The sequence below is a fragment of the Megalobrama amblycephala genome, linkage group LG22, assembly GCF_018812025.1.
Source record: "Megalobrama amblycephala isolate DHTTF-2021 linkage group LG22, ASM1881202v1, whole genome shotgun sequence".
Classification (NCBI taxonomy): domain Eukaryota; kingdom Metazoa; phylum Chordata; class Actinopteri; order Cypriniformes; family Xenocyprididae; genus Megalobrama; species Megalobrama amblycephala.
The window spans coordinates 10,438,651-10,465,420 of NC_063065.1; the positions used below are offsets into that span (position 1 = coordinate 10,438,651).

At 36.2% G+C, this 26,770-nt stretch overlaps 2 protein-coding genes across 3 annotated transcripts in view; one reads left to right on the forward strand and one right to left on the reverse strand.

Moving 5' to 3' along the window:
• Nucleotides 1-489: 489 nt before the first annotated feature.
• Nucleotides 490-7,517, forward strand: klhl40b (kelch-like family member 40b). The gene is made up of 6 exons (XM_048175026.1): nt 490-2,118; nt 3,511-3,671; nt 3,785-3,892; nt 4,453-4,638; nt 4,772-4,921; nt 6,536-7,517. The coding sequence occupies exons 1-6, from the start codon at nt 991-993 to the stop codon at nt 6,645-6,647; spliced, it is 1,845 nt and encodes a 614-aa protein (XP_048030983.1). The 5' UTR covers nt 490-990; the 3' UTR covers nt 6,648-7,517.
• Nucleotides 7,518-11,684: 4,167 nt separating this feature from the next.
• Nucleotides 11,685-26,770, reverse strand: part of zbtb47b (zinc finger and BTB domain containing 47b) — a 38,254-nt gene continuing 23,168 nt past the window's right edge. For both annotated transcript variants that reach the window (XM_048175238.1, XM_048175236.1), the window contains 4 exons: nt 24,080-24,227; nt 19,546-19,661; nt 18,523-18,667; nt 11,685-14,824 (listed from right to left, as the gene is read on the reverse strand). In XM_048175238.1, coding sequence (XP_048031195.1) covers nt 14,421-14,824; nt 18,523-18,667; nt 19,546-19,661; nt 24,080-24,227 — 813 coding nt within the window. In that variant the 3' untranslated portion in view covers nt 11,685-14,420. The remainder of the gene's footprint in view (nt 14,825-18,522; nt 18,668-19,545; nt 19,662-24,079; nt 24,228-26,770) is intronic.

The window sequence follows — 26,770 nt, forward strand, 5'->3', positions numbered from 1 at the left end:
AACAAAGAAATTTATACAGGTTTGGAACAACATTAGGTTGAGTAAATGATGACAGAATGTTCATTTTTGGGTGAACTATCCCTTTAAGAGTCTATGACTGGATCATTATTGCTTTGATTATTATGTTTCTAGCATGTTATATGTTTGGGATCAGTTCTTTTAACCCTAATTGAAGGAGCGTGTAGCTTTTCATTTCTTAAACAACCATGTAGGAAGACGTATCATGGCCATATTCCAGGATGACAAAGCTAAGATTCATCAGGCTCAAATTGTAAAAGAATGGTTGGGAGGGAGCATGAAGAATCTTCACACATGAATTGGCACCTCTGAGTCCAGACCTTAAATTCATTGAAAGTCTTCAGGATGTTCCGGAATAGACTTTACAGAGTGCTCACCTCTTGCATTGTCAATACAAGATCTTGACCAAAAACTGATGTACCACTTGATGGAAATAATATCACAACATTAATTTGTTACTGATTATTTTTTTTAAATTGTATAATTTTGGGCCATTTTCCAGGGTAGGATATTTGATACCAAATGTACGGAAAGTTATATTACAAGATGAGAATCCATGTAATAAAATATCCCATTATCCATCATATAGTCTATAAAAATAATAAATCAAAAGGGTGATTCATAATCTCATAAAGGTCCTATGTAGTGGCCTGTGATCTCACCCAGAAGGCCAGTGTTTCTTCTGACTGCTGTCTCCCATGGGGAAGTGTGTCAGCTGTTGCACAGGTCAGGGGGTTGTGTTTCACATGTACAAGTATGGATTCCACATCTTTGTGAAGGACCTATAAATAGCCCCCAGTTGGAGTTTGGTTGAAGTATTGGAACAGCTGATGAAGCCTGTATTCCTGACAGCAAAGCGGAACTGATTCAACCCTGCCTCTTCTTTCTCAACCACTAACAGAAGTGCGGAACAGAGAGCGCTGGACTAGCCATTTACTTCATTGTGACCATCAGGGATAGTACGCGATCAATATGGCTCTACCCATAGATCCCATGGAGGAGCCGCGCATGTACCAGCAAACTTTGCTGCAAGATGGTCTATACGATCTTCTGGAGAGCGATATGATGGTTGACTGTGTGTTAAAGATAAAAGACAAAGAGTTTCCATGCCACCGGTTGGTCCTAGCTGCTTGCAGCTCATACTTCAGAGCTTTCTTCAAGTCAGGTGTGGAGGAGAGTAAACAGAAGGAGATCGTATTGGAGGATGTGGAGCCTGGTGTAATGGGGATGATCTTGAAGTACCTCTACACCTCAAACATCAATGTGACGGAGCAAAACGTGCAGGACATCTTTGCTTTGGCCAACCTGCTTCAGATCCCCTCGATTTTCACTGTATGCGTCTCGTTCCTGCAAAAGCGACTGAGTTTGAGCAACTGTTTGGCGATTTTTCGACTAGGACTGATGCTGGACTGTCCTCGTCTGGCCATATCTGCGAGGAACTTCGCTTGCGAGCGCTTCCAGCTTATTGCTCGGGATGAAGAATTCCTGCAACTGATTCCGAGCGAATTGGCGGCTGTTATTGCATCTGACTCTTTAAATGTAGAAACGGAGCAAGAAGTTTTTGAGGCTTTGATCAAGTGGGTTGGACATGACCAAGAAAAGAGGCTGGAGGACCTACCGGGTCTGCTGGATTGCATCAGATTACGCCTGGTTCCTCAGGACTACTTCACCAAAAATGTGGAGAAACATGAATGGTTGAGCTCGAACCCAGAGATCACCAAGAAACTGCAACTAGTCAAAGACGCCCATGCTGGGAAGCTTCCAGAAGTCAAGAAGACCAAAAGCAAAAAGAGTGCTGGTGAGGAAGGACAGAAGGAGAGAGATGAAGAAGAAGAAGAGCAGGAGGAGCTACTTCCAGGCATCTTGAATGACAATCTGCGGTTCGGGATGTTCCTGAGAGACTTGATCTTCTTGATCAATAGCACTGCATCGGTGGCTTATGACCCGACGGGAAATGATTGTTATGTGGCGGCACTCTCTACCCAAATCCCTAAAAACCACTGCAGTCTGGTCACAAAGGAAAACCAGATATTTGTGGCAGGTGGACTCTTTTTTGATGAACAAAGTAAAGACGAACAGATCTATTCATACTTTTTGCAGGTAAAGGACTACTTTCTGTCATTTATTGCTTTAGTACAGTCTAGTTTTCATTCATTCTTTTCTCAGAATCATTCATTCTACACACTGTAAGGTTTATGTAGTCATAGACAACATTAGCAAACAGATCAGTGTGTTTCTGCATCTACCCAGCTATAGTTACGTATATATTTGGAAATAAGTGAAGGTAAAGACCCCAGATAAATCATTGGTTTTCTGCCCTGTGTTGATAACGTATTTTCTATGAAACTGAAAGCCTGGGAAGGATATTGCATGATTTGCTATTTGCTAGTGGTTTCAGTTGGTATTAGGGGTAGAGATTGGACAAAATGTTTTGATTGGATAAAAACAAAGTCCCTTTAAGACAAGTCATTTCACTCGGCGGCCATCTTTGAAACGCCTCTCGGGCATCCTGGGCATCATGCAATCTCTTTGAATGGGGAAACATCAAATTCTCCAAAACTGTTCGCCAACCTTACGATTAAATTTCATATTTGAAATCAACAATGAAATCTAACAACAACCGGCTCATAAATTTAGTTTCTAAACGCTCGAATCATGACAAAAAACTGTATTTTTCAGGCTGGATCAAGCTAATGCGCATGCGCAGACCTAAATGCACGTCTTTTTCGGAGGCGCGTGTCTGATTGTTTCTATAGAAACCGGTGATTCTAACCAGTCGGCGATTGGCTCTTATTTAGAAGGCGGGACTTATTCCGCCATATTGCGCTTTACACTTTCTTCTCCCATTCAAAACAATACGAGTGACACGTCTTGTGTTATTCTGTAGTCTTTGATAAAAATCTGTGTAGTTCAGGATGAGTCATCACTATTTTTATTCATTTTCCTGGAAGAGAAAAATATTTAACAGTTTGAAAGTTTTGCTTTTTTTTTGACTGTAGGCCTATGGTAAAAGTTTATAGAATCATACTGTATATTACTCTAACATCCCAGAACTTCCCTGCAATGTTTCTAGAATGTTAGTAATTGGTTCCCAAAGAAACATCCAAACCGGAACCATTAAGGAACGTTTTGTGTTTTCTGGGAATGACTTCTCAGCTAACAGACATTGCCATATTTTCTGTGAAACTGAAAGTTTTGGCAGGACTAGTCGAGGATCTAGTTAGGCCACAAGATTTGATATTTTCTACCTGGTTTCAAGTATTATTAGAGGGAGGGACATTCTCATTGTAGAGAGCTTTTTTGACTAGGAAAAAATCTGTATAGTGTAGGATGAGTGTTCAGTATTTTTGATTCATTTTCCCATAGGAGAAAGACTGTATTTTTTAACATTTTTTTTTGTAATTTTAAGTATGCTTAAGTATGCTAATTTTGCTTTAATGGGGTCTTTAAATTATCAGCAAATGCTCATATAGACTGTCCCGTATTACACAGTTTGACCCTGCAACATCAGACTGGATGGGCATGCCTCCCATACCCTCCCCGCGCTTCCTGTTCGGGATGGGTGAGGCTGAAAACTTCATCTTTGTGATTGGAGGGAGAGAAATGAAGGAAGGAGAACACATTCTGGAAACTGTCATGGTTTATGACAGACAGTAAGTACTGATGCCATGTTAATTATTTGAAGATCAGCTGTACATTTGTCTTTTGTGTTTATTGAATCATGAATTTTCCAAACAGATACTTCAAGTAGCCCTGTTTTTTTAAGGTGTCTTAAATGGGCCGATTCAGATCCTCTTCCCTACCCAGTATATGGCCACGGAGTAGTGTCTCATAATGAAATGATCTATGTAATCGGAGGAAAGGGAGAGAACAAGTAAGTTTATAAGCTATTTCTGCCTTCTGTTTTGAAATGTGGATTTAACATCACTTCCAGTCAAACTTTTGGAATAATTAAGATATCTTAATGTTTTTAAAAGAGGTCTCTTATGCTCACCAAGGCTGCGTTTATTTGATCAAAAATACAATAAAAACATTATTCTGTTTTAAAATGTATTTTACTCCTGTGATGGCAAAGATGAATTTTCAGCATCATTAATCCAGCCTTCAATCTAATATGTCGATTTGCTGCTTAAGAAACATTTCTTATTATTATCATCTTATTATAAACAGTTTTTGCTGCTTAATATTTTTGTGGAAACTGATAAACATTCAAAAGTTTGGGGTCAGTAAGAGGACACATTAAATTGATCAAAAATGACAGTAAAGACATTTATAACATTACAAACGATTTCTAATCAAAGAAACTTGAAATTAATATCTCAGTTCCTTGAGAGACTTAAAAAAAATCTTAATTATTCCAAAATTTTAAACAGTAGTGTAGCTGTACAGTATGTTACATATCTCACAGTTACACATATTTCTCTTATTTTGTAGACAGTGTTTGAATAGAGTGTGTGTGTATGACACTAAAAAGCATCAGTGGACAGATCTGGCTCCATTAAATACTGCACGCTCACTTTTTGGGGTCACCATCCACAAAAACAAGATCTACGTGGCAGCTGGTGTCACTGACACTGGCCTCACAGGCAGCGCTGAGGTCTATGACATCAAAACCAACAAGTAAGAGCGGCCTGTGGCCGCATACAATGTATGCTAAAAACCTGCTGTTTTTATTGAGTATTATGATAGGCATTGACTTGTGGGACAAACTCAACATTATTAGCTATTAGCCACAACCTTCTCTATCTTACAGGTGGTCAGAGTTTGTGGAGTTTCCACAGGAACGTAGTTCCCCGAGCCTGGTCACTGTGGGTGGAGTCCTCTATGCTGTGGGTGGCTTTGCCATGTTCCCCAAAGAGGACAGCGATGATCTCATGCCGCAGGAGATGAATGACATCTGGAGGTGAGGCGATCATTCACTAAACCAGTCAGTCTTTAAGTAGAGGGACGTCTGATCTAATTAAATCTGGGGTTGAAAAGATTTTTGAAAAGTTGAAAAAACTTTTTTTTTTTTTTCGGGATTCTTTGATGAATAAAGTTCAAAAGAACAGCATTTATTTGTAACAGAAATATTTGTTAATATTGCTAATATTGTCTTTACACAGTAAAATCAAGAGTTAAATCAACTCTGCTCAGAGAACATTTGGTCCCTCTCTGAATAGTGTTAAAATAACACTGAAGCAGAGTTAAAGTTAATGAGATATTTAAGCTATTAATTCAGGGATGATTGAACATTAATGATGAACACCTGCTGTTAACAAGCAGAATAACTGCTCCTTTAGTCTTTTGATTCGGCAATGCACAAGTGTTTGCTGTGAAACACTATTGCAATTGCTCAAACACAATTTATTTTAAAAACATAAAAAGGTCAAGAGCCCAACTAAAACAAACCCTGACCACCACGATGATGGCATAATTTATTGACCAATAAAACACCAACATTTAAACCTCTGTTAATTCTCAATAAGAAATTATTTAGACATGTGACAGAAATAAAGTCAATATGGTTAGTAATAAGTAAATCATATCTTGAGAGATTTAATGTCTTTTACCTTCAGTTGATTCAAATTAAATGGTTTTGGCTGAAGTCACTTAAAGTTCTTGTGTTTCTCTTTTCTTCTGCTTGTTAACAGCAGGCGTTCATCATTAATGTTCAATCATCCCTTAATTAATAGCTTAATTATCTCATTAACTTTAACTCTGCGTCAGTATTATTTTAACACTATTCAGAGAGGGACCAAATGTTATCTGAGCAGAGTTGATTTAACTCTGTGGATTTTACTGTGTACTGTTATTAAATTGATCAAAAATAACAGTAATTATATATTCATTTCTCAAGTGTTAACTTCTTCAAATAAAAAAAAATAAAATAAAAAAAAATCAGTTAAATCAACTCTGCTCAGAGAACATATGGTCCCTCTCTACATAGAGTTAAAATAACACCGAAGCAGAGTTAAAGTTAATGAGATAACATGCTGTTTGTGGAGTTGTTTAATCAGATCTTGAGAGATTTTGTGTCTTTTATCTTCAGTGGATTTCATCTAAGGCTGTGGCTGAAGTCAGTTGTAGTTCTTGTGTTTCTCTTCAGTGATTCTGCTTGTTAACAGCAGGTGTTCATCACTAATGCTCAACAAACTTAATCACTTAATTATCTCATTAACTTTAACTCTACTTAGTGTTTAACACTAAGTAGAGAGGGATCATATGTAATCTGAACAGAGTTGATTTAACTCTGGGGATTTTGCTGCGTATAGCAATAACAGACAAAATTGTATATTATTTTGTCTTTAAATGCTACAAGTGAACTTTGTAATGAGCATGCACAATAAAATATTCAATATCAATAAATTTAAAACAACATCAGCTGTAATTAATATGGTACTGATATATTGTGCATCTCCACTAATATAGGCCCTACAGGTATTTTTTTGGTATAACATACATGATTTGAGCACATATACATGATTACTACAATCCAAATGTATGTTCAAATAAAAAAGTTGATGTTTGTTCACAGGTATGATGAGGGCGAGAGGAAATGGAATGGCATACTGAGGGAGATTCAATATGCATCTGGTGCAACAGTTCTGGGAGTTCGTCTCAACACTCTTCGACTCACAAAAATGTGAGTCTATGCCAGCGCTGTCCAATGATTCAGTGTAAAGGAAAGAAGAATAAACTCTCTGCTGATTTAAAATCAGCTATTATAGCATGAGACAAAGTGAAGACCGAACCAGCACAAAACATAAGAGGATAGAACATCTGTTCTCAGACTCATTCCATGAAAGTGATCACATGATATTCAACATTTAAACACACATTATGAATCATTTATCATTTGGAACAGAAAGAAAAAGCCATCCAACCCAGGCTCATTGGAAAAACGTACCTATGGCAACATTTCTGCAAAATGGTATGTTGCTTCATGCACGTTTCACAGCACTTTCAAAGTGAAATGTCCAATTAGTGGCGATAAAAGCATGTACGTTGTTGTACGTATGGCAGCAGTTCGGAAATGAAATGTCCGATAAAAGGTTAATGCGCTATAATGTTTGAAAATAACGTACCACCAATAAACCTATACCGATAGAGTTAACAAAAGCAAATATAAGGGGGGAAAAACATTTGCTGAAGTAACCATACTATTTTAACTTGCTTCTACAAGTCTGTGAGCTCTTTTATCTTTGACTCATTTTTCACGGCACTCGGACCCAAAAGCACTCTGCATCACAACTGCAATGCTGTACCAGGTGAGCTACCAAGCAAGTTTACTACTACTAAAAGCCATAGCCTACATATGTCTTTATTAATCGATAATCTGCCCCTGTAATTCTAATTTGTTCAATTACAATGAATACAAGTTGTAGTTTTACTGCCACTAGTGTTCATTTCAGCTGGAAACTGCAGCGAATTGCTTTTTTTTTCTTTTGTCAAATCAACTTCAGTAATTAATGTGGTTCAGATAACATAATATTTTGAGTTTCTGTTGATTAAAGGTGCCCTAGAACATCTTTTTAAAAGATGTAATATAAGTCTAAGGTGTCCCCTGAATGTGTCTGTGAAGTTTCAGCTCAAAATACCCCATAGATTTTTTTTAATTCATTTTTTTAACTGCCTATTTTGGGGCATCATTAATGATGCACCGATGTATAGGTTGCGGCCCCTTTAATTCTCATGCTCCCCCTCCTCTGGAGCTCGCGCTTGCCTTGAACAGCATAAACACAGTTTACACAGCTAATATAACCCTCAAAATGGATCTTTACAAGATGTTCGTCATGCATGCTGCATGCATACATCGGATCATGTGAGTATAGTATTTATTTGGATGTATTACATTTGATTCTGAATGAGTTTGAGGCTATGCTGCGTGGCTAAAGCTAACATTACACACTGTTGGAGAGATTTATAAAGAATGAAGTTGTGTTTATGAATTATACAGACTGCAAGTGTTTAAAAATGAAAATAGCGACGGCTCTTGTCTCTGTGAATACAGTAAGAAACGATGGTAAGTTTAACCACATTTAACAGTACATTAGCAACATGCTAACGAAACATTTATAAAGACAATTCACAAATATCACGTCTTTTCCATGTACTGAACTCTTGTTATTCAACTATGCCAATATAAATTCAATATTTAATTCTAGGGCACCTTTAAACCAATCGCCTTCATTGTATTAACTCACATTTTTAATTTCAATGAACTCAAAATTTTAAGGCAACCAGATAACTTACTTTAAGTTAAACCAACAATTCTTTTTTACAGTGTGTACATTTTTCGAGTTTTGCAAAAATGGCACGTTTTTCCAGTAAGCCTGTGTTGCAACCGGCACAGATCTTTTGAAAATAAGGCTGTGAAAATGCTGTTTCTGAACACTTTTATTATGGTCAGAGCTCTGTTGTGTAATTTTATTGTTTTTTAAGATTATTGTGACATTTCTGTTGTGTTCTGTATGAGAGAAATATTTGCCTTTCAAAGTAAAGCAAAAACAAACACAAAAATGCTTGGTGTGATGTTTCATTTAGTTCACTATTGAAATTGTCATTTTATTATGTTACAGACAATAAATACTACCCAATACAATAAATGACAAAATACAGCCTCATTTTATTAGCACCGCTAGACTCTAGTCTTTGAATTGTTTAGTATTCTGCTGACAGAACCAGCACAACTGCCAAATGCATGTACACAAAGTTAACCAAGACATACTAGCGTATAGAATTAAAACGTAGGAACAGTCACACTCATGATCGTTTTAATACATTGAAAGTATGGGTAAGTTTAAGTATTACATGTTGAGTGCTAATTTAGGAAAAAAGTGAATATATTTCTTGAGTTTGGTTTTATAATGTCTTTCCAAGATAACTGCATGGTGAGTGGTTTCTTTAAAAAATTAAACAGACAATAAGAAAAACTACTCAAATTCTGAAGTGCAAATCATCTCTTGCTATCACTTACGATTTATTACAAAGGATAGCACACACCAGAACAAACTAAAATAACAGACAAATCCTTCTTCCTTTCACTTAAATATACATATTTAAAAAATAAAAAATGAAAAGGCCACAAGCATCCCAAGTCTTTCTTAATAAGCAGCAAACTAGGAATAATACACACTAGTAAAGTACGCAAAACATACAAAATAGTAAAGACTTGCACCTTTTACTCTCCCTCACAACCTGTAAGAGAAACATGTTCTTTCAGATGCACAAAATCAATTCAAATTTTAGCTCTTCAATGGCCTTTTTTGTACTACATTATCTCCAAAGATGGAGGTTTACTTCTGTGCAATTTCACTTCATGTAAAATAATAAGACATTAGTTTAAGGCTGCATTTAACTCCACTTTTAGACATACATGCGGATTTCCTTAAGCACTTCCCATTGGGAGAATCTCTGCCACCATTTTGAAGTGCTTTCGACTTCGTCAAGTGGGCGAGGGAAGTTTATTTAGACAGACCCTTGACTCCACGATTTTTGACCAAGGGAGCGAGACTACTCAATATGTACACTCTAGGCAGATCCATAGATGCAACATGACTCTGATGTCACAGCAGATCGAGCTTAATTTACCCAACACAACTCTAGAGTTTGATATTGGATTTATTTTGACGTTTAACCACATAATACTTGTAGCTACCATAAGCTTACTGTTATAGTTTATTGTATTGTCATCATTTTAGTTTGTGTATTTTTTTTGTATATTTTCTCCAACAGCCCAAGCATACATGCAGCCCTATAGAATGGTGCGTAAAACAAATTCATAAGGAAAAAAAATGTAAATAATAAATCAGCTCCATTTGTGGATTCCAAGTAATCAAGGGCTTTCCATTTAAACCCATTGCAAGGATTCCGCCACTCGTGCAACATAAACAATGACGTACATCCTAGTGAACGAGAAGGAGGGAAGTTAGCGATGGAAAGACATAAAAATTGGACTTAAACGCAGCCTGAGAGAGACAGAGTGAGAGAGAAATTAAAGGGTTAGTTCACCCAAAAATGAAAATTCTGTCATTTATTACTTACCCTCATGTTGTTTCACACCCGTAAGACCTTCGTTAATCTTCGGAACACAAATTAAGATATTTTAGTTGAAATCAGATAGCTCCGTGAGGCCTCCATAGGGAGCAATGGACACTTCCTCTCTCAAGATCCATAAAGGTACTAAAAACATATTTAAATCAGTTCATGCGAGTACAGTGGCTCAATATTAATATTATAAAGCGACGAGAATATTTTTGGTGCGGCAAAAAAACAAAATAAGGACTTATTTAGTGATGGCCGATTTCAAAACAATGCTTCAGAAAGCATCGGAGCATTGTGAATCTGTGTGTCGAATCTGCAGTTCGGAGCGCCAAAGTCACGTGATTTCAGCAGTTTGGCGGTTTGACCCGCGATCCGATTCATGATTCGATACACTGATTCATTTATGCTCCGATGCTTTCTGAAGCAGTGTTTTGAAATCGGCCATCACTAAGTAAGTTTGCCGCACCAAAAGTATTCTCGTCGCTTTATAATATTAATATTGAGCCACTGTACTCACATGAACCGATTTAAATATGTTTTTAGTACCTTTATGGATCTTGAGAGAGGAAGTGACATTGCTCCCTATGGAGGCCTCACGGAGCCATCAGATTTCAACTAAAATATCTTAATTTGTGTTCCAAAGATTAACGAAGGTCTTACGGGTGTGAAACGACATGAGGGTAAGTAATAAATGACAGAATTTTTGGGTGAACTAACCCTTTAATCTAAAACCTTGTACCATAACTTTAATATCCAAATAAAGTGCACACAAAAAAAAAAAAAAGAAAAGAAAAAGTGAATTCTGTGTTAATTCACCTTGTGATAAGACATAAAGCAAGTGCTATAGAAAACTTTCTTGGGAAGTTTTTAATATTTTAATAATATTGTTAGAAAAATGAGATGAAACATGTTTAAAAATATTAAAAGGGCTTTAAAAAGATAAACATCCTCATTGTATTGAAATCCCAAGGTTGAGGACACTGTAATAAAGTAAGCTGGGTATAAGGTGCAATATGACACTGAAAAACATGTAAAGAACACAAACAACATATCTGTGGCAAAACCATAAAAAGGCTTAAACAATAATCATCTGGCACAACACTTAGATTTCTGCTAAATTAAAAGAGCTTTTTTTTTTTTAAAGGTCTCTGCTCAGATTACCATTATCTTCCCAAATCATACCACTGTAATTTCAATCTACACAAAACTAAGGCAGGTTTGTTATGGTGCCTCTACAATTAGCTGGTTATGACAGCCACACCGACTAGTTACAGATAAAGAGAAAAATACATTGACCAATGCAGAATATTGCCAATTACTGTGGGTCTAACTGTTAAAAAAAGTACTGTTATGTTACTAGAGACACCTAGCATGTAGGGCTGGGCGATATATCGCATGAGATTGTCACGCGCATTTCGTCAGTAAAGCCGGTTCCCTGATTACCGCTAGGTTGCCATCACCTGCTTTCAAATGCAGCCGCATTTAATAGACAGAGCCGTAGTTCACTGACAAGCCACGCAATATCGCGTTCGTATCGCAGATGAATCGCCTTCGATAATGAACGCGATATTGCGTGGCTTGTCAGTCATCTACGGTTCTGTCTATTAAATGCCGCTCCATTTGAAAGCAGGTGATGGCAACCTAGCGGTAATCAGGGAACCGGCTTTACTGACGAAATGCGCGTGACAATCGCATGCGATATATCGCCCAGCCCTACTAGCATGTGTTATGCTCTGTTTTTTTATATTAATTCCAGTACTTCAACAATTCCATTCCAAATTTAAAGGGAAAGTTTAGACAAAAATGAAAATGCTGTCATCATTTACTCACCCTCATGTAGCAGCTTGAGCATTCTGCTATTAATAAACCCTTTTGTAAAGAAATAAAGTCATAATGATAACAGAATTTTTGTGTGAACCGTTCCATTAACTATGCAGATTGTTACCCGCCACGGAATAAAAAAATAAAAAAATAAATAAAAATCTTGTAATTGCAAGTTTGTTTCTTCTCAGAACTGCGAGTTCACATTTTGCAATTCAGACTTTATAACTTGCAATTCCAAGTTTCTGAAGATGGAGTTCTGAATTGCGAGTTTCAATTTCTGGAAAAGTCAGAATTGCGAGATATAAACTCACATTTCTGACATTTTTCTCACAATCCTGACATATAAACATGTCACAATTTGTGAAGAAAAATGTCACAATTGTGAGAAAAAAAGATGCAGTCACCTTTTTAATTTTTTCTATTCCATGGCAGAAACAAGCCTTAATATTTAACTGTCCATTCTGCTTTCTGAAACTTCTTAAAGAAACACGTACCATTTAAAACAACTTGCCATTACTTGCATTAAGCTGTGTTTTCTTAACCCAGAAACATGACTGATGTTAATATTTAAGATGGTAAGAAGGTAAAATTCTAGAGCTTATTCCCTATATTAAAATCTTGCAAGTTCTTTCATGAGTGCTGACCTCCACATCTCACCACATTCATTTGACTCTATAAAGAATGTAAACAAAGAAAACCGATTAAACAAAAACTGACACAGAATTTATTTACAGACTATGTATATTTATATATATTTTATATGTGTGTGTAAATATATATTTAAATATTTATATTGGATAATACCTATTATAGCTACTACGTTTTACTGCTCCTAGAGTGTTTTCTTCAACTACATTTTGTCTATCTAAATCCTCTTTGACACTGGGTAAGGACATTTTTACAAATTCTCTATAAACTCTTTTCAGATTCTATGTGGCCTCTCAACAAGACCATCTTACAGCCTACACGAGTCCCAGAAGTCGAATAGTTTGCTACATAATTACATTTTTAGGGCACAAAACAATGACAAATGATTTCCATCATTTGACTACCGAAACCTTCACTTTCTATAAGTTATTCAGGCTCGCTGTCATTAAAACCATCATAAAATAGTGTAAAGTGGAAAAAAAACAAGTGAAAGCATTAATGATGACTGATAAATCACTGTAAAAAAATAGCTGATAAACCTGTTGTGTGTACCGTAAAGCATTTCAGACATTCAACAAATATTTTTGAACCAAACATACCCTGGTGCTTATCCAGGTTTGATATTGCCTCCATGCAAATAAAACACACTCCATTTCACACTCATTCCTTCATAAGTGGTTTAGGCATTTCAGATTTTGCCATTACACATATGGCCAACACTGAGAGTAAAGTGCTCTGAAAATTGTAAAATATTATAGAGAGAAAAAAATTGCGAAAACATCCGTCTTTGGGATTTTTTAAAAAATAATAAAGGTTTTCTCAAGTGCCTCTGCTACATATAACCTTTGATACAAACCAACCGTCCAACCTGTGCCCTGCACAGACGCTTCACAAAACAAACCTCTGCAAATATCAGAGGACCTCATGTGGCAAAATTTAAACTTTCAGAATACGAAGAAGACAGGACAATATAAATACATCTACGATTAAAAATAAGGTGCTGGAGTGATTATACATTTCATATTCAGTAATAACATATAAGCTAACAGGATTTGGTTACTGCGATACATCTGGATTTGGTTATGGCAGGGGACACAGCTGCTACATGTTTATTGGCTGAAGAGCTATTTGCTAATGTCCCACAGCGCCCTCTGCTGTGAGTTCAATATGCATTTGTATTTTCTAATGCAGCTAATAGGAATCTCCACTAGTTAGATGAAACCGACAAAGCATGAAGAGCTATAGTAAAAGGGTCAACGTGATTTCACCAAGTACATGTTCCTGGATCAACATCTTTGGAACAACGTTCCAATCAACCAATCAGATTTGAGGGACAAGTTTACAGTTTATGTCAAGTTTAGGCTTACAACCAGGGTTAGGTGCTTCTACATCAGTGTTATTCACCTATCATTTCCCTCTGAGTTTAGGGATAGGTTATGGCTGAGGTTAGGTTTAGCGGTAGAGTTAAGGTTAGGACTAAATTTTCAAAATATTGGTTCAAGAACATGTCTGTCTTGGCAAAATGACCATATCAAGAGCAATATGTGAAATGCAGAAATGCAGTGCTAACTGCTAATCCTGTAGCTCACAAAAACTGCATCAAACATCAACAAAAATAATGAGAACATTTGTTTTCTTTCTGTAATACGAGAAGCTTATTTGAACAGTATATAAAATATCTCTATGAGAATAAGATAAGTGAAAATTTGCACAGTTTAAAAGGAATATTCAGTGTCGCACACTGTTCAAACACCTGCCCGGAAGTCTTTTAGACCTCGCTCAGCATGTTTGGAAACCCCTATGAGAGTGATTCACATTGGATGTAAATCAAAAAGCTCAAGGGAAGCTACTGCAAGCTTTGGGTTTCAGACAATAAACAATCAAAAGGAACCTTAAAATCAAAACTAGTTATTACCGGAGTTAACCCTTTCAGTGGAAAACAGGGTTGGGGGAGAGGGAAGACCTACGATAGAGTGAACGAAGGGAAGCGAGAGCGACTTGACCTGGTGGAGACTGGATGCCTCTCCAGGAGGGGTCATGGGGTGGCTGGGTAACTGATTGGCTGGTGTGTCCATATCAGTTGACGTGGGCTCCAGGCCCAGAAGGTTGGTGGTATCAGATACCATGGGATTGCTGACCTGGAAGCATTTCTCCTTGTGGGCTTTGAGCATGTTGGAGAAGCGGAAACGCTGTCCGCAGACGTCACAGGGGTATGGTTTCTCGCCAGTGTGAGTGCGGCGGTGCCGTTTCATATTGGGCCGGCTCGTGAAGCTCTTTCCACAGATTTCACAGATATATGGTTTCTCTCCTGGAACAGACAAAAAGATGTGCTTTAAAACAGGGCATGGTTCACGTGAAAAATTGGTAATGTGAAAGCTGTTATGTGGACCGCACCTGGACCCTAGATTACCTGTATGAGGTGGTCTTAGTTCGGGTTGCACTGGAACTGTGGCATGATTCGCATAGTTTTGCAAGCAACCTGGACTAGGGTGCAACTTGCTCAGGAAGTAAATTAACCTGCACATCCATTTTAGCCAATGACGACGACAAACACATGAAAGGGATGATAGTGGTTAGTATTGTCAAAAGTACCGACTTCGATATCAAGTCGATAGTGACATTTTAAAAATGTGACGCTTTGAAAAACACCTCTGATTGGCCATTGTGTTCACGCGCTCAACATATACACTACCGCTCAAAAGTTTGGGATCGGAAAGATTTTCGTCTGCTCACCAAGGGTGCATTTACTTAATTAAACATACAGTAAAAACAGTAATATTGTGAAATATTATTACAGTTTGAAATGACTTTTCTATTTGAATATATTTTAAAATGTAATTTATTCTTGTGTTGGCAAAGCTGAATTTTCAGCATCGTTAATCCAGTCTTCAGTGTCACATGATCCTTCAGAAATCATTCTAATATGTCAATTTGCTGCTCAAGAAACATTTATTGTTTACAATTGTACAAAATATTTGTGTACAATATTTTTTTTCAGGATTATTTGATGAATAGAAAGTTCAAAAGAACAGTGTTTATCTGAAATCTAATCTTTTGTAACATTATAAATGTCTTTACTGTCACTTTTGATTGATTTAATGCATCCTTGCTAAATAAAAGTATTAATTTCTTTAATTTCTTTTCAAAAAAATAAAAATAAAAATTCTTACTGACCACAAACTTTTGAACGGTAGTGTAAAATGTTACAAAAGCTTTGTATTTCAGATAAATGCTGTTCTTTTGAACTTTCTATTCATAAAGGAATCCTGAAAAAAAAAGTACACAACTTTTTTCAACATTGATAATAATAACAAATATTTCTTGAGGAACTAATCATCATATTAGAATGATTTCTGAAGGATCATGTGACACTGAAGACTGGAGTAATGATGCTGAAAATTCAGCTTTGCCAACACTAGAATAAATTACTTTGTAAAATATATTCAAATAGAAAACAGTTATTTTAAATTGTAATAATTTTTCACAATATTACTGTTTTTACTGTATTTTTAATTAAATAAATTAAGCCTTGGTGAGCAGACAAAACTTATTTTAAAAACATTAAAAATCTTACCGATCCCAAACTTTTGAGCGGTAGTGTATGTCTGTGAATGGCTACAACGATCAACGCAAAGGAGCGTTTGAAAGCACACGGAAGTGTTTGAAAGCGTTTTGAAAGCGGGAGCGTTTGAAAGCAGGCGTCTATCAGTGGAACGGTCCGTGATAGACGGCTGCTTTCAAACGCTCCCTTGTGTATCTGTGTAAGCGCTCGGTGAAGAGCGTTAGTGATGTCTATTTAAAACATTTTTGAAGCATTGAACATTGTATCCAATCAAAGACATATCTGATGAGCACGTGAACACAATGGCCAATCAGATGTGTTTATGGATCCACTAACAGCGCTCACATTTTAAATTTCAATATTGACTTGGTATCGGTACTTTTGACAACACTAACAGTGGTGATGATTTACTTTGGTGAGCATGCAGTGTAATCGTGTATAGTGAGTGCAATCAGAATGGCAAATGAATGGCTCCTCAAAAGAGTCAGTTTGCAAGCAGCAGAAAGCCGCCTTCATGTGACGCACATACAGTATTGTACCCAAGTGTCGTTCACTCTGCACCAAATTAATAAAAAAAACCACAATATATTGACCCACGTTCTCTTTTCTATCATGTGCCATGCATGTTTGTGATGACGTAAGATGAATGCAAAAATGCACCAGGGTTCTATAGAATCAAGTTGAGTGTGAAACCAGACTGCGGAGACAATCGCGCTCAGACTCGGACCGCAGCAAACGTGCCCAGTTTGAAAGCCCTCAGGATATATGAATTATTACCATTTTTATTTTAAATTATAAAATGTTATATATACACATAAATAAATAATATATTAAGATTCAAGTGGCTTTATTGGCATGGTAAAATATTATATAAATATATAATTTAATTGATAATAAAGTTAATATTATACAATATATATTTTTTAAATATACAAAATATTAGAATATTTCCTAAGATCAATCAAAAAATGGATTTTCAAAACAGAAAAGTTCAAGTTCTTTAAAGTATGTTCATTTGTACACTCAATACTTGGTCGGCAGCACATATTACAGCAAATGACTTGCTCCTAGCACAAATTACAGCATCAGTGAAGTGTGGCATGGAAGTGATCAGCCTGTGCACTGCTGAGGCACTATTGAGCCTTCAGATCATCTGTATATTGTTGGATCGACTGTTTCTCATCTTACTCTTGAAAATATCCCATAGATTCAGGGGTCAGGCATGTTGGCTGGCCAATAAAACATAGTAATATCATGGTCAGCAAACCACTTGGAAGTGGTTTTTGCACTGTGGGCAGGTGCTAAAGTCCTGCTGGAAAAGGAAATCAGCATCTCCATAAAGCTTGTCAGCAGATGGAAGCATAAAATGCTCCAAAATCTCCTGGAAGATGGCTGCATTGACATTGCACTTGATAAAACACAATGGACACCAGCAGATGTCACGGCCCCCCAAATCATTACTGACTTCAGAAACTTCACATTAGACTTCAAGCAGCTTGGATTCTGTGCCTCTCCAGTCTTCCTTCAGACCATGATTTCAACATGAAATGCAAAATTTACTTTTATCTGAAAAGAGGACTTTCGACCACTGTTCACTTTCCAGTTCTTTTTCTCCTTAGCCAAGGTAAAATGCTTCTGACGTTGTTTCTGTTTCAGAAGTGGCTTGGTAGTCCTTTTCCTGAAGATGTCTGAGCGTGGTGACTCTTGATGCGCTGACTCCGGCTTCATTTGACTCATTGTGAAGCTCTCCCAAGTGTTTGAATCGGCTTTACTTGACAGTATTCTTAAGCTTGTGGTCATCCCTGTTGCTTGTGCACCTTTGCCTACCCAATTTCTTCCTTCTAGTCAACTTTGCATTTAATATGCTTTGATACATCACTCTGTAAACAGCCACCACATTCAGTAATGACCATCTGTAACTTACTCTCTTTGTGGAGGGTGTCAATGATTGTCTCCTGGACCATTGCCAAGTCAGCAGTCTTCCCCATTAGTGTGGTTTCAAAGAACAAGAGATACCCGAAATTTATACTGTATGGATGGTCATTTAATGAAACTCAAATATAAATATTCTAAAATTTTGAGATATTGGATTTTGGACTTTCATTAGCTGTATGCTCTAATCAACAAATTAAAAAAAAAAACTTTTGAAATGTTTTACTTTACATGTAGGGAATCTAGTATAAATGAAAGTTTCATTTTTAAAAATAATTTACAATAAAAAAATGAACTTTTTCACGATATTCTAATTATATGACCAGCACCTGTACCAGCATTTGATTTGTGACTTACACCTTTATCACCTTTTGCCATTACTATTTTTATTTTCAGTTATTAAAATAAAATTAATATAATTTGTAATAATATTAATTAACTGACAATTATAATATCTAATCAACATTTTTGTTGACTGTGATTATGACAGGTGCCAAAGTGGTGGTTCCTACCAGTGTGGGTCTTCATGTGTTCATCAAAGTACTGCTTCATGTTGAAGTCTTTCCCACACCACTGGCACATGAACTGCTTGTGTCCGATATGGATGCTCATATGTGACCTCAGCTGGTATTTGTACTGGAATCGTTCACTGCAGTTCTACAACATGAGTAACAGCATCAGATACAGTAGATTACAATTTACATCTATGTTCCTCTGCTTATAGATATTTTTAAGACATACTGTATATCACAAAAACACATTTCAACCAAAACATTTAAAAAAAAGAAGTGCATTAGGTTTGAAATAATAAAACTGTTAATATAAAATAATTAATAAATTAAAATAATAATTACTGGACACTGTTCAAAAAGTATTTGGGCACTTTCTGGTTGTCAAATGTTAATGTAACATGTCCGTTCAAAAGTTTGGAGTCAGTATGATTTTTTTTTTTTTTTTTGAAAGAAATTTATTTAACTCAGCAAATATGCATTAAATTGAGAGTAAAGATATCAAATAAATCAAATAGATGCTGTTGAACTTTCCATTCATTAAAGAATCCTGAAAAATAAATGTATAATTTTCCACAAAAACATTAAGCAGTACAACTGTTTCCACATTGATAATAAGAAGAAATGTTTCAGCATATTAGAATGATTTCTGAAAGATCATGTGACACTGAAGACTGGCGTAATGATGCTAAAAATTCAGCTGTGTCATCACAGGAATAAATTACATTTTAAAATATATGAAAATAGAAAACAGTTATTTTAAATTGTAAAAATAGTTCACACTATCGCTGTTTTTACTGTATTTTTAATCAAATAAATGCATCCTTGGTGAGCATAAGAGACTTATTTTAAAAACAACCAACACCAAACTTTTAAAAGGTAGTGTACATAATGTGCAACACTTATACTTCCACTGAGAGGACACTTGTGTGACCTTAAGCTTAAGGGAAAATGACTTTTTCTGTGAAAAAGACAAAAATGCAATACCTGAATCTCTCAGGCCTACAACTGCATGAGTGAACTCACCTCACACTTGAAGGGCTTTTCTCCAGAGTGCTGGAGAGAGTGCACTTTAAGAGACATGCTGCGTTTGAAGGACTTCCCACACGTCTCACAAGTGAACGGCATGTCCTTAGTGTGAGCTGCAATGAACAACCAAAATTCACATTTTAAAAATTACATCTGCTTTCCTGTTTGTTTCTTGTTTTCACAGTAACAATTCAATAATGACAACTCTTGGATTAGTTTTAGCATGCAATTGAATATGGCAATGTTAATGTATTTGGTGTTGGCGGACTAGATCTATGCTGCTACAGAGCAAGTAAGTGCTTGTTACTGCTAATAAATACACAGACACGCTGCTGTGAGCATGTAAGATATGCTGCTGCATAAATAGACATACATAAATCCCGTAGCAGATTTAGGCAGGTGGAGCTGGGGGAGGTTGAGGGTCTCAGAGGAACCCTGATAGCATGCTGCAGGACTAGCTTACAACAAAAAGTGAACCAGACTATTTGAATGTTGAGAAAGCAATCTCATTGGCTGTAGGATCAGCAGGGGCCAATCAGCTTGAGGCATGTGGTAATGATGTGATTGTATGTAAAGGACCTATCAGCTCCCCTCTAGAGTTTCGTGACTGAAAGCTTAATTTCATCTTAACCACAACTCAGTGTTAATTTTTAAGGTTAGCAAGAGTGAGATTGTGACATGGTTTTGTGTATAATAAGACACACTGCATTATTACTTCATTTACTCTGTTGTCAGTGTTAGATGAGCAAGTGTTACTTGTTGCCCTGCGGACAATTGAGTGGATTCTGGTAGAAGGAAGCACTTCTAGATAAGATATTTCCTCTCTGCTGTCAGGGCAGATTAAACAATACAGCCTCTGTCCTCAGCTCAGTCTGTTCTGGATGGTAAAGCAAGGTCAAAGCAGCTCTTTCCCCTGCTCAAAACAGAGCTGGGTATTTCACTATTGTGTAGGACCAAGCTCTGGGAAGATCAAGCTTCAGAAGATGAAAGTACCGTACAGCATGAAGGCCAGGTTGTGCTGTATTACCTTTGCCTGCTGGTTAATTTACACAACAATATGTCTTTGTGCTTTTGAGACGGCTGCTATAAAGCAGCATCTTGACTGCCACCTAGCTGTGACAAGTGGATGTATTATTTGATGTTAAAGGATTAGTTTACTTCAGAATTAAAATTTCCTGATAATTTACTCACCCCAATGTCATCCCAGATGTTTATGTCGAAAAGAAATTAAGGTTTGCAGAGCTAGTGCAAGATGAGCATTTGTGGTTAAAAAGTATATACATCTTTTTTTTCTTTTTTTAGAAAATGACTGATCGTTTCACTAGACAAGACCCTTATTCCTCGTCTGGGATCGTGTAAAGCCCTTTGAAGCTGCACTGAAACTGCAATTTGGACCTTCAACCGTTTGGTAACTCTTGAAGTCCACTATATGGAGAAAAATCCTGGAATGTTTCCTCAAAAACCTTAATTTCTTTTCGACTGAAGAAAGAAAGACATAAACATCTTGGATGATATGGGGGTGAGTAAATTATCAGGAAATTTTAATTCTGAAGTGAACTAATCCTTTAAAATGGATCCATGAGTTCATTTGTTAATGCACAATGCAGATAAGTATAAAGTACGTATAAAGATTTGGCCTGTAGCCTGAAAAGGAGGGTCTTAAATTGAACCACAGTTTGAGGTTGAATCATTTAGATGAGTTTTGTGACAAATAAATTTAATTAATAATTACGAAGAATTGGGAAGTAACACACTGAATTCAATTAAAAAATTTTTTTGCAAAACCTACTCGGTAACACTTTACAGTAAGGCTTCATTTGTTAATATTAGTTAACTTCATTAGTTAACATGAATTAACAATGAAAAATACTTCTAAAGCATTTATTAATTAGATTAATTTGCATTAGATTCATAAAAACTGTAACAAATGTATTGTTTGTTGTTAGTTAATGCATTAATGAGACTAACGGGACCTTATTGTAAAGTGTTACCACGTACTCCAATAATCTGTATTTTATTTAAAAATTCAAAAAATATTTTTTTAATATAATGTAAGGTGCATGTGTCAAGATTTTCAGTAAATAAATACTTAAAGGTCCCGTTCTTCGTGATCCCATGTTTCAAACTTTAGTTAGTGTGTAATGTTGTTGTTAGAGTATAAATAAAATCTGTAAAATTTTAAAGCTCAAAGTTCAATGCCAAGCGAGATATTTTATTTAACAGAAGTCGCCTACATCGAACGGCCAGTTTGGACTACATCCCTCTACTTTCTTCTTTAACACTCTGAGGTCTAAAAACGCGCCGGCGCGTTTTGCAGGTTTTTTTTCACATTGCAGCAAAACAGACTTAAAATACTCTGTCATTTTTTGTCATAGAGACATAAGTAATACATCAATTGGAACTATAGAATATCTCCTTTTATTTGTATACACTCAGAGTAAAAACAAAATGTTGTGCTTTTTGTAAAATAAAGAAAACTAACATGATGCGTGATCTCTCATCTCCCTCTGAACGAAGTCCAATCTGATAGTTCTCAGAAAATGAACTGTAACTTAGTGAATACTAATCACAAAAAATTCATACTTATGTCTAACAAAACGTTGAAATGTCAGGTTTTAAATCGTGCAAGTCAAATCGAAAACAAACATTCTGTGTTTATGTAATCTGTATGAAAAGAGAGCCATGTCAGAAGTCCGTGATTCAGCTCATTACCCACTAATGCGGCCACACCCACGGAGCCAGCGCTATTCACAGGCAAATTCAGAGACAACACATGCATTCATCATCTCAATCGTGTATTTATTGCCTTGAAAATTGTTTATCTGGATGAAAAAGCCATGGTTAGCGATCTCTGGAAGACATTCAGTAAATTCCTGTTTGTTTTCTTCTATTGATAAGTTTTAAGTGAGTTTTTGTTTCTTTAGCGCCCTCCGGCTGTAGTATGAATTGGTAAACACCATTCATGGAATATCGTCTTCTTCTTAGGTGAATTTGTGGACTAAAATGCACAGAGCGCCCTCCGGCTGCAGTATGAATTGCAAACACCAGCGCTCATAGAGATAACAATGAATATTAAATAAAAAATAACTCCTCTGTATAGAAAATTGACATAAACATATGAGAATCCTATATTTCTCCAAATGTGCATGCTTTTAAACTAAAAGCCTATATTCAGACTCTTTGCATCACAGAAATACATTATATTTTAAAGTATAATATAAAACCATTATTTTATATTGTAATAAAATTTTTCTGTATGTTTCATATACCATGATGAGCTTGAGACATCACAGAAGTTTTTTTTCACAGCCTACCTGACTGAAATGCCTCATTAATATGCAAGTCTTTTCAGGTCATTACTATTCAATTCTTTTGTCTTCACAGGTGAGAATGAGCCATTATTCATGGAGATTCACGCCTCCTCGCATACCGTGTTTCTTGGCAAAAAGTGTCTTACAAAAACTAAATCAGTATATTGTTATAAATGAAAGAGTAGTTAGCATAATTTTTACATAATTTTGAAGCAAAAACTCTAGTCTACAACCTTCAATACCCAAAAGTCTTGTGAACACAGATTTAATATACTTTTATTGGCCTTATATCAGTGACTTAAGTTTTTTGTTTTTTCAGTAACCACGCATAAATGTTATTCCTTCAAAAACACAAACATGTACACACATGTTCCTCACATATTATGGTAGTCTAGTTTGTGCTGAATACAGTGTAATGGCACTTGTGTCATTAATATGTTTATGAACAACTGAAAAAAGCACAAATGTCAGGGCATGTCAAAACTTCTCCAGGCCCCAAATCAGCCTCAGACTCCAGAGGGTTAATGACGTCACTAAAACAGTTTTTTGACTAACCTCCGCCCACAGGAATACACAAGAGTTGCGTTTGTAGAGTGTGTTTGTCGCCATGTCGTCGAAACGCTGTTATTTTCATCCCGCAGTCCAATCACCGGGTCTGATTCCGGCTCAAATTGATAGGGTAAAATTAAAGACATGTTTACAATAACACTGAGCGCGTACATCTCCACGTTATGGTAAGAGGCGTGACTTTTCCGGGCACGGTGCGCTCAGAGCTGTCGAATCACAACACAGGAACCGCTGGCACAATCAGAACTCGTTACGTATTTCTGAAGGAGGGACTTCATAGAACAAGGAAGTCATCAGCCCGTTTTTATGACAGTGGAAACAGCGGTATACAGATAAGTAAATTATGTGAAAAATACTGTGTTTTTTTACACGCAAAACATGAACACATGTTATATTGCACACTATAAACACAATCAAAGCTTCAAAAAACCACGAAAAACGGGACCTTTAAATCTAAATCTGTTCCTTAGACAAAGTAAGCATAGCTTCAGTCATTAATCACTTTGATGACACCGAAATAAGACTGTCCAAGATGTTCTTAAAAAGAAAAACTTTTTATGTTACTAGGACAAATAAAAATTCATACGGGTTTGGAATAACATGAAAGTCAGTAAATAATGACAGAATGACCCAGTAATTGACCCAGTACTCACCAACCATGTGTTTCCTGACATGTGCCATGGTGTAGAACTTCTTTTCACAGATTTCACAAGAGAACTTCTTCTCGGCATATCCGTGGACAATCTTGTTGTGTTCGTGTAAAGACCACAGCTTTTTAAAGGCTTTTCCACAAGTCACGCACTACAAAGATCAGAGGATGTGAATGAACGGCATTAGACTAAACAGCTCTCCCTTAGGGGTCGATGGAAAACACAACAGGATTTTATCATTCTGAAAGAGTACCAAGAACTGCACAAGCTGAATGAATATTGCAAAGGGCACCTTTAACTTAAAATTCATTTATAACAAATTAAACACAACAGCACAATTTCCTTAATTACACTGAATTCCCTGTAAGTGCTTAATATAGCAGAGACAAATGAGTGCTGGATGTTTTAGACCCAGTTTGAATTAGAGGTGGAAATGGCTTGGCAGACCTGCTTTAATGGCAGAAAACAGCTGTTCTCCACACCCTAATACAGTCTGTGCCTATATATCATCCCAAATCTCTGGTCTATCATTCTGCTATGCAATATGCACTCATAGCAGAGTACTAGAAGAGAATGCACATAATCCACCTTTAAACATGGTAAAATGTGTTTTAAGAAGCTGATAGGTCTATACTGTTACTGGTGGATTAAAACTAGATAAACTCACCCCCATGTCATCCAAGATGTTTATGTCTTTCTTTCTTCAGTCGTAAAAAAAAAAAAGGTTTTTGAGGAAAACATTCCAGGATTTTTCTTCATATAGTGGACTTCAACAGTTACCAACAGGTATTGCAGTTCAAATTCAGCTTCAAAGGGCTCTACACGATCCCAGACAAGGAATAATGGTCTTATCTAGCGAAACAATCGGTCATTTTCAAAAAAAAAAAAAAAAAAAAAAAAAAGTATATACTTTAACCACAAATGCTCATCTTGCACTAGCTCTGCGATGCGCCACACATTACATAATCACGTTGGAAAGGTCACACGTGACGTAGGCGAAAGTGCCACGGTAGGGTGAAAAACTCATTTTCTCCTCCAACTTGCTTGGTACTTCTGCCTACATCACACGTGACCTTTCTAAAATGATTACGTAATGCGTGTTGCATCACAGAGCAGTGCAAGATAAGCATTTGTGGTTAAAAAGTATATAATTTTAATTTTTAACAGATCATTTCGCTAGACAACGCACTTATTCCTCGGCTGGGATCGTGTAGAGCCCTTTGAAGCTGCATTTAAAGGTGCCCTAGAATTAAAAATTGAATTTATCTTGGCATAGTTAAATAACAAGAGTTCAGTACATGGAAATGACATACAGTGAGTCTCAAACTCCATTGTTTCCTCCTTCTTATATAAATCTCATTTGTGTAAACGACCTCCGAAGAACAGGCGAATCTCAACATAACACAGACTGTTACGTAACAGTCAGGATCATTAATATGTACGCCCCCAATATTTGCATATGCCAGCCCATGATTGAGGCATTACACAAGGGCAGGCAGTATTAACGTCTGGATGTGCACAGCTGAATCATCAGACTAGGTAAGCAAGCAAGGACAATAGCGAAAAATGGCAGATGGAGCAATAATAACTGACATGATCCATGATAACATGTTATTTTTAGTGATATTTGTAAATTGTCTTTCTAAATGTTTCGTTAGCATGTTGCTAATGTACTGTTAAATGTGGTTAAAGTTACCATCGTTTCTTACTGTATTCACGGAGACGAGAGAGAGAGCCGTCGCTATTTTCATTTTTAAACACTTGCAGTCTGTATAATGCATAAACAACTTAATTCTTTATAAATCTCTCCAACAGTGTAGCATTAGCCCGTTAGCCATGGAGCAAAACCTCAAATTCATTCAGAATCAAATGTAAACATCCAAATAAATACAATACTCACATAATCCAACGCATGCATGCAGTATGCTGAAACTTCACAGACACATTCAGGGGACACCTTAGACTTATATTACATCTTGTAAAAAAACATTCGATGGCACCTTTAAACTGCAATTTGGACCTTCAACCCATTGTTAACTGTTGAAGTCTATATGGAGAATATCCTATGGAGAAAAATCCCGGAATGTTTTCCTCAAAAACCATAATTTTTTTTCGACTGAAGAAAGAAAGACATGAACATCTTGGATGACATGGGGATGAGTAAATGATCAGGAAATTTTAATTTTAATTAATTTTTTTTTTTAAAGAATTTTTTTTTAATGATTAACTTGAAGTGAGCATTAGATGATGGTAATCTACATCTAAAAATACATTTAGGAAATAAGCATGGGAAATTAAATAAATAAAAAATAATATGTGTGTGTGTGTGTGTATACATGTATATACAATTTGTAAATTAAAAAAAATATATATATGCCCTTCCATTCAAAAGTTCTGAGTCAGTACGAGTTTTTATTTTATCTCTTATACTCACCAAGGCTGCGTTTATTTGATCAAAAATACAATCAAAACACAAATTTTATGAAACATCATTACAATTGAAAATTATTCCTGTGATGGCAAAGCTGAATTTTCAGCATCATTACTCCAGTCTTCAGTGTCACATGATCATTCAGAAATCATTCTAATATGCTGATTTGATGCTCAAGAAACATTTCTTATTATTGTCAATGTTAAAAGCAGTTACTACTTAATATTTTTGTGTAAACCGAAATACATTTTTGTTTTAGGATT